General features: G+C 38.1%; 1 protein-coding gene across 1 annotated transcript; it reads right to left on the bottom strand.

Annotated features, from left to right (window-relative positions):
• Positions 1–1,502: 1,502 nt before the first annotated feature.
• On the bottom strand, positions 1,503–8,108 carry LOC100663480 (serine protease inhibitor Kazal-type 6). Its single transcript, XM_064279709.1, has 3 exons — positions 8,040–8,108; positions 3,609–3,724; positions 1,503–1,810 (listed from the first exon to the last, which is right to left on the bottom strand). The coding sequence occupies exons 1-3, from the start codon at positions 8,106–8,108 to the stop codon at positions 1,765–1,767; spliced, it is 231 nt and encodes a 76-aa protein (XP_064135779.1). The 3' UTR covers positions 1,503–1,764.
• Between the last annotated feature and the right edge of the window lie 1,210 nt (positions 8,109–9,318).

Here is a 9,318-nt window from a genome sequence, read left to right as displayed (position 1 = left end):
ACAGTGACCCTATTCCAGAGTAGAACTGTCCCATAGGTTTTCCAAGGCTGTAAATCTATAGGGAAGCAGGCTGGTACATCTCTCTCTCACCAAGCAGCTAGTGGGCTTGAACCACCAAACTTTAGATTAGCAGTCAAGCACTTATTAACCACTGCATCACCAGGGCTCCTTTAGAAGTAACTATTAAAAAAAAAAAAACTATAGGTAAGTGTAAATACAAATATGTGGGTTCATGCACATATATTCATTGAAGACACAAATACAGATGCTCCTCAGATATAATCAAACACCTTCCAAGATTGGTTTTCCGGATTTGAAAGCTTAGGACCGTAGTCTCATGGGACAACCCAGTCAATTCTCATAAAATAGTTCATAAAAATCATGATCTGCCTCCTAGTGAAGTGACTAGTATCTGGGATCTTGAAAGCTTGTAAGTGATCATCTAAGACACTACTGTGGAGGAGAAATGTAAGAAGGTAACCAAAAGCTCACAGAAGAAACAAGTCTACTTGAGCCACAACGTCATCTACCCTGAGGCCAGGAGAACTAGGTGGTGCCCAGTGGCTACCACCGCTGACTGTCTGAGTGGGGTCACAATAGATGGTTCCAGACAGAATGGAAGAAAAATGCGGAGCAGGACTCTTATTAAAAGAAAAAATTAAAAAAAAAAAAAGGCTGGACAAACTGGAAATGTAGAGGGGAGGACTCCCTGAGACTATCGCCCTGAGACACCCTTTAAACAGAACCGAGCCTATCTCAAGATCACCTTGTAGCAAAATAACAGAGTGGCACATAAAATAGAGGATATTACCCTTAAAATCTGTGTTCTGCTTAACAACCATCAGTACGAGGCCAAAACATCAACAATTACTGAAAAGCAAAGATGCGAAGATACGTTGACGGGGAAACTAGAGTACTGGAAAGAGAACAAACACAACACCATTAAAGAGAATGTTGACACATTGTGATAAGTGTAACTAATGTCACTGAACAATTTCTGTGGAAGTTTTTTTTTTTTTTTTTGGCCCCAAGGGGAAGGTGGCTTTTATTTCCTTTCTGGAGAAGAGAGGGTTAGGGAAGCTTTCCCACTGCACAGCAGCCTAAGGAAGCGGAACCCCAGAGGACTGGGCTGGAAGAGCAAGACCATCAGGCAGAAAGGCTTCCAGCCCCTCACTGCAGAGGTGTGCTCATGAGAGTCACTCTGCTTGGTGTGGCAGCTTCTGCATCCAAAGGCCCGTGGAGGTGTCTGCCGGTGCTCACTAAGGGGAAAGGGAACAGGTGCCCTGAGTGAGGGAGTAGAGCCATGGGCTGGCTGACCCCACATACATAAGACCCAGCTGGTGTGGTCTTCTCCTGAGAAGGGACTGAGGGGCCCAGAGGCATTGCTTGCTCCGATGGCTGGTCCCTTAAATGTCCATCTCAAACTGTGACTCTTTACCACCCACCGGTGTGTTTTCTGGACTGTTCTGTAGATGGCTCTGCCTGGCTTCCAAGCAGGGCACTCACTGGCAGGGCAATTATTTCATGTTGTATCTTTATCTTTCTTGATAGCAAAGTAAACACACAATCAATGATTCTGAAGAATTTACTTTATTGACAAGCTAATCGATGGAAACAGACATACATCAAACTTCCCAGAACCCAGGCTAAGTAGAAGGTGTGTCTTTCTAAATCTAAGGGTTCCACTAGAGAAAAGAAAAGGCAGAAGTAAGAAAAAGAGGATGGGAGAAGGGGACAAACTAGTACAACACACTGGCTCCGATTTCAGCATTTTCCTTCGTGTTTTAGTCTAATCTTCCCACCACTTTTCCTATAAAAGAGAAAGACAAACACATACTCAGTGAAAAATCATAAATAACACAAACTTTGAAAACAGCAATAATGAAGGAAGACCTGATCCACCTAATCATTAGATTCTACAGATACACTTATCTACACTTTGGAGCTTAATTAAATGTACTCGGAATTGGCATCTGGCCAGATTGCTGAAGGCATAAATCTTGAACAAACGAATCTCACAGTTTTCATAAACCTTAGACTTTCAGTCCTAGTTGCTCATTTTCTGAGTACAAATTTATATACAAGTGAAAAAGGTAGAAGTGAGAGGATAAATAACGGAAAAAGGACTGTATAGTGCCGTAGTTCTGTTCTGAGAGACCAAACCCAAAAAACCCAGTGCCATCGAGTCGATTCCAACTCACAGCGACCCTATAGCAACAGAAACTGACTGAATATTCAAGCATTTGGCTTTTTATAGCCAGCCATGGATTCAGTCCTTCTCAGTAACACGCATCCATTAACTCAAATCTCATCTTGCCCTACGGCCCTTCTTCTGAGAAAAGTTTAGTATAATTAGTCAGATAACGTCTATACAAATGTAGGCATGCATTTATTATGTTATGAGTCAATATTTATTAATTTCATTCTATATGCTAGGCCCTGTGATTGTTGTTAGGGAAGTATACAATGTCTATGCTTGGCAGGAAACGCTGGTGGTGTAGTGGTTAAGTGCTATGAACACTAACCAAAAGGTCAGCAGTTCAAATGCACCAGGCGCTCCTGGGAAACTCTATGGGGCAGTTCTACTCTGTCCTATAGGGTCGCTGTGAGTTGGAATTGATTTGATGGCAACGGGCTTGTTTTTTTTTTTGTTTTTGTGCTTGGGAATTTTGCATCAAAATTGAGAGAAATTAAGACATTAATAGAAGAAACATCAGTAAAAATATAACAGTTGAGGAGGTGAGGTAACTTATCTGGCTTAAACAAGGATTATAATTTTCTTAATTTTAGAACAGACTAAAAGATTGATTAATTAATTAGCTTATTAATTATTTAAACTAATATTTATCAATACAGACCATGTATTATCAGCAAGCTCACAGTCTATTAGCTAAGGTCTGTAGTTCTGCTCTGCTTCTTATAAACAAGGATTCAGTTAATATCAACCCTGATAGAACCTTTCTAGTACACTATCTCTAAAGTTTGAATAGCCTGACTAAGGGTAACCGTCCCTTCCATTCTTCACTGAAAGGCCCTTTTCATCAGAATAGAAAGAATAAACGGGAATTGGTGCCCTGGGAATGCCTTAATTGGATAAAATAATATTTTTGATACTTTTTTCAAATTTTATCATGACTTTTTTTACATGTTTATAATTTCGATGAACTTTCAAACTTCACTGCATTTCTAAGATTAATTAAATTCATCTCTACGATTAGTTAAATTCTTAATTTTTCTTCACTTTCAAAGTTAGCAATGATAATAACAAACAACAAAAACAAACACGGTTGAATAAAAATGGGAATTTTTTTATTTAAAAAAAGGAAAATGTGTTAAAATTCTTAAAGATAATTTTTTTAAAAAAAACTACCCTAAGATGAATCAAAATTAACAGTAGCAAAGTAAAATAACAAAGATTATATTTTCAAATTTATTTTTTAAATCTCTTTTGGTTTAGACACATGTGTTTTCATTTGTCTGAAGTTAATTTCTTCAACTTCCATGGGTGATAGGAGTAGAAATTTCTAGAATATTTCAAAAAAAAGCATTTTAGACTTACGCTGGAGTTTGAGTTTGCAAGATAAAGGTTTGGGGAGTATGATACTTACACCACCGCCTTACAGAAGGCACATTTGTTGCCATATGTCTGGCCATCAGAGCCACAATGGGGGTTAGATTCCCGAGTACAGTAGACCTTGGGATCACGGAACTCATTACAGTCAATCTATCAAAGTAAGCACAATGACAGCGACATCAGTGCGTTCTAAGTGACCGTATCTAGTGGCCGTATCTAAGAAAGAAGCTTGAATGGCAAACTTTTAAAATGTTATTATATATTTGTGATGTAAAAATTCTTGAAATAGAAAATAGCTCTTCTTATCTGTTTAACTAGAATACATGACATGTAATTGAGACTTGCCTTTTGAGACACAATAAATGCATTACTGTAATTGCTGTATTCCTCAGTAAATCAATGGTATTTTCAAAAGCTGTCAATCGGACCTTCTGTTTCAACACAAAATTGCTCCAGCTGAGAGTGTTTTGCTTTTTAAATGGCATTTGTTTGTATGTTTATACATTCTGTTTACAATATAATGTGACTTTAATGGCACTCTTTCTGCATTGCTATGAAGACATGGCTGGTCTTTGTAAGGACTTCCCAGACATTACTTGATGACTTGTTTGTTTTCTTTGTGTCTGTCACATCCATTTAGTACTTCCTGAAAACAAAAATCTAATACCTTTATAATATTAACTTACTGCCTCAAAGTTTGTTTGTATAATTGAACTTTTGAGCCTACTAAAATAATTTAGTAACGGCTGCCTAAGCTGTAGTGTTTAGAAGGATTCTGAAGTTGCATCCAGGCTTGTTGAGAATATATACTATACTTGATGAATAATTATCATCATGGGCTCTGTAGAAAGAATGGTAGTATATATGCCACTAATATTTCTTCCCCAGTTACAGTGTTATCTCAGAAGATGTCTGAAGTTTTAAGATTCTTTTAAACTCAACACCAATTGAGTCAATGTTTGGTGTACGAATGACATTTGAGCCATTTTTTATTAGGGTACTGGCAATATACAATAGGTTGAACAAAAATTCTCGGAATGTCATCTGTGTAGATTGAAATGATATTTAAACATGAATAGAGAGACTTTACTTTATACCTATCCTAGTTCCATTAGAGTAATAGTGTCCCGTGTTTACCAACTGCCTCATAATATTCAAACTCTTCATATGAATCACCTCAACTGAACCTTGCAATAACCCTGAGAGGTATATTCAACAACATATTAACCAGGTTACCAGTGAGGATAAAGATTCTCAGCAAAAAATTAAATAGTTTACCGAATGCCACACAACCAGGAAGCATCAAGATCAGTGTTTGAACATATTTTTCTCATTGCTGATTCAGAATTTTCAACAATCTACTATGATTGATTTCCAATACATCTCCATCGAGTGCATTAAAGACCAGCTGTCACTATATATCCGTGTCCACACTTATATTCATTAAAATAGCTTATTAGGAAAATGTACAAGTATAGGTAGAAGGGATCACTTGTTTAACACATTGGTGAACCATTATATATTGACAAAAATTTCTGAAAATGTGCATGGGAAAATTCTCAAAGTGTTATGAAATTAGGTAAAGAAAATGTTTCCGCATATGCCATGTTTAAGGCATCTGAAACTAATAAACTTTGTTGAAATTTGGCATCTTGTACTACTGAGGCTGGGTAATATAGTGCTTACCAGGGATCTTCTTAGGACTTGGATGAATATAAGATATCTAGTCTTCTTGTAGTCCCATCTATGGATATCATCCTTTACCCAATGCCCTGAGATCCTCCATCCTCCCACACCATTTCCAGGACAGTATTCTTTCCTTTCCTTCCTTTAGTTAACCAACCTGGAAAGGAGACTAGAAAAGCTATAGGGCGCTATAAACCTAGAATACTTTTTCTCAAAAGCTTATGTACTTTGCAGTTAAGTCATTAATGTATTATACAATGGTGCACTTAGGTCAGGAAAAGACTGAGGGCTACGGAATCATCACTGATTCTTTTCATCTATTTCACAAACATTAAAGGTGTAACTAAGACACAGTGCTGGGTATTGGTGATACAAAGAGAAATCTGCTATAAACACTATCCCAGTAAGTTCACCATCTTATCTACATTAAGGAAGCAGAGAGGAGTTTAGATGTTTAAAGCATACCAAACCCGTTGCCGTGGAGTCGATTCCAACTCATAGCAACCCTATAGGATGGAGTATAACTTCCCCATACGGTTTCCAAGGCTGTAAATCTTTATGGAAGAAGACTACCACATCTTTCTCCTGAGGAGAAGATGGTGGGTTTGAACCACCAACCTTTCAGTTAGCAGCTGAACTCTTAACCACTGAGCCACCAAGGGTCCTTATTTAAAGCATAATGTGTGGTAAATTCCCCAGTGGGACAACCACAGGCAATGCAGAAGCTAAGGAAAGGGCATCCCAATCCGGTTTCTCTACAGTAAGGACAGCATGGAAAAGAGAAAAGAGTCTCTTACTTGAAAGAGATGCCTCCTTAAGATGCCTTTCCCTGGCAATCAGCCCTTTAATCTTGTGATCCAGCCACTTTTTTCCTTTAGAAAGCAGACATGGAAGTGGCAGTTGGGAAGGACATTCACTTTGAGAGTTGCTGGACCCCATCACCCTCCCCAAACCCACTTATCCTCTTCCACTGTTCCCTGTGAAGGAGGCTAGAAAGAGCAAAGGATTTTGGATAAATAAAACCAAATCAATCAAATGGCATATAAACAAACTGTCATAGAACACAGATACATTTCATACTTTTAAATCATGGTGGCCTTGTATGATCCCTGAAGGAAGGTGAACAGTTATGTTATAAAACTTGTTTGCCATTGACTAGTTGTGTTATCTTGGGCAAAACAATATCTGGGACTAAATTTTCTTAACTGAAGATAAAAATAATAACAGCTGGTTTGTCTCATTCCCAGAGTTATTGTAAGGATCAAATGCAGTCATGTAAGGGATGTAAAAAGGCAGAGTGGAATATATATGAAATAGACCTAAGCTAGGAGTTCAGAAAATAACTTCCTTATTGTAGGCCTGCCCTTATAGTACGTAGCTCTCATAGTATTCTGAAAGGGGTCTGTAACTTGTACAAAATGATTAATTACTTTTGGACTAGATGGTCTCTAAGAACCCTTCCAGCTTTGATGGTCAGAGGTTTAGCAGTGAATTCTGTAAGTGAAGTAGCTTAAAACACACTCTAAGTCCTTAGTTCTTCTGTTGGATGGAAGAAATAGAACCTTTTGCTCAAATGCTTCCTCTTGTTACATCTGGAGACTCCTTCAATTACTGTGTGTGGTATTTTAGCATGGTGGCTGACGATACAAGAGGGCTACTCTCTGCTGGCCACAGAGGTTGGGGAAGATAAAGAATATCTCTACAGAGCCAGCTAGAAGTTCCTCTGTGAGGCAAAAAGAGAAACAGGGGAATGACAGGATTGGAAATAGAGACCATAGCTTTGACAACTTGAGGAAAAGTAGCTAAAATTCCTAGATGTCATGCCTTTCCTCTGACTGAAATACCATTCTTTTATATTTTTGTTTTTTACTTCGTTAGATAGAAATCAAATGATTGGCTTCTTCGTGGAAGTCAAAGCAAAGGTAGGCTGGCGTTGGTGAGTGGTGGTGGGATTATTTTTTCTTCTTTAACGTTTTCTCCATGTGGCTTCTAGGATCCCCTATAAAAAAATCTAGTGCTGAGCTGAAATTCTTCCAAGTCTATTTTAAATGCCCCACTGCTGCTGCAAGGTTGGGGAGTTATTCTGTAGATGGAATTACACTGACCTGTGCTTGAATTTTGCCTCACCCTTTTATTAGCTTTATGACCCTGTGCAAACACTTCACTGCTCTTTGCTTAAATTTCTTCATCTTTAACAGAGGGATAGTAATGTTTATCTGCCAAGATTGTTGAAATGATTAATTCTGTGAAAATGTTTTGTAAGGGATCAAGGACTATATGAAAGACTGCTATTATAAACACTAGCAATGTAAATTACACCTAGAATTTTTGGGGTTCATTACCCTTACTCTATTTTAGTGAGATTTTTGTTGTTTTTTAGAATGTTGTTTTCTATTCAACAGGAACCTTCATTAATGTCTTTAGATACTCCAGCTTCCGGAGACTGCATTTAAGCACATGGGTGTCAGTGTTCAGTACCAGCCTGACTCCTTGTGGTTGTTCAAAGAACTGCATCTTCTAAAATATTCTGGTACTTTTAGTGCTAGGTTATTCATCTTTGCTAATGCTGACTACAAAATCATTTAACTTTGTTGGAAAATTGAACTTGTATGGTCATTAAGTAAACTAAAGACCAATATAGTCCAGCATTTTAGGCCTAAGAATGAAAAAAAAATTTTTTTTTTTTTAAAGCCAAGGAAAATTTACAATCACACACATGCACACACATTACCTAGGCTGTAGGATTACATCTCTTCTTTCCTTCACTGAAAACTGTTACCTCTGTGTTTAAATCAGCTCCATCTTTACCATGCCAGTGTTCTTCATCCCTCCTTTCCTTGGCTTCCATTCCCCTTGCTTTCATAACCCTTCATTTCTACTGAAAAGATGCCAAGGTGACATAAACAGTTAAGCACTTGACTACTAATCGAAAGGTTGGTGGTTCAGACTCTCTCAGAGGTGCTCTGGAAGACAAGCCTGGTGATCTGCTTCCAGAAAGATTATAGCCAAGAACCCAATGGAGCTTAGTTTTATTCCTTTTTTTTTTTTTAATTTATTTATTTTATTGTACTTTAGATGAAGGTTTACAAAACAAACTAGTTTCTCATCAAACAGTTAGTACAGATAATTGTTTTATGACATTGGTTAACAACCCCACAACATATCAACACTCTCCCTTCTCAATCTTAGGTTCCCTATTACCAGCTTTCCAGTCCCCTCCTGCCTTCTAGCTCTTGCCCCAGGGCTGGTGTGCCCCTTTAGTCTCTTTTTATTTTATGGGCCTGTCCAATCTTTGGCTGAAGTGTGAACCTCAGGGGTGACTTCATTACTGAGCTGATAGGGTGTCTGGGGGCCGTACTCTCAGGGTTTCTCCTGTCTCTGTCAGGCCAGCAAGTCTGGTCTTTCTTTTTGAGTTAGAATTTTGTTCTACATTCTTCTCCAGCTCTGTCCGGAACCCTCTACTGTGATCCCTGTCAGAGCAGTGAGTGATGGTAGCTGGGCACCATCTAGTTGTACTGGACTCAGTCTGGTGCAGGCTGTGGTAGATGTGGTCCATTTGTCCTTTGGACTAATCTTTCACTTGTATCTTTGGTTTTCTTCATTCTTCCTTGTGGAGTTTAGGTTTACTCTGTAACATGGGGTACCATGAGTCGGAATTAACTCTTCAGCAACATGCATGGATTTTTTTTTTTAAGTTTTTTTTTTTTTTTTCGCTTTCCATCTACTGAAACTGCTCTCAAAAATGACCCTTTTCAGACTACCTCCACTGGTTATTTATAACCCTGGCATGATTTCCTCATGATATGTGGAAGCTTGATCACGCCCATCATTTTGAAAGTGTTTCCAGACTTCTGCAATATTTCAGTATTCCAAACTCTCCAGCTATTCCATCTCTATCATTTTTGTTGCCTTTTCTGTTTTCCTCCTGAGTGTTAGTTTGTACAATTTACAAGATGGTTTTATATTCTTAAATACTTGATATTCTCTCTTTATGAACATATATTTTTCTCAAATGATACTGACGAGTTCTACATTTTTTTCATAGCCTTCATTACTAT

This window comes from Loxodonta africana, chromosome 2, assembly GCF_030014295.1.
Source record: "Loxodonta africana isolate mLoxAfr1 chromosome 2, mLoxAfr1.hap2, whole genome shotgun sequence".
In the NCBI taxonomy this organism is placed as follows: domain Eukaryota; kingdom Metazoa; phylum Chordata; class Mammalia; order Proboscidea; family Elephantidae; genus Loxodonta; species Loxodonta africana.
Note: the sequence above shows the minus strand (reverse complement) of the source record. Positions and strands in the feature narration are given on the sequence as shown.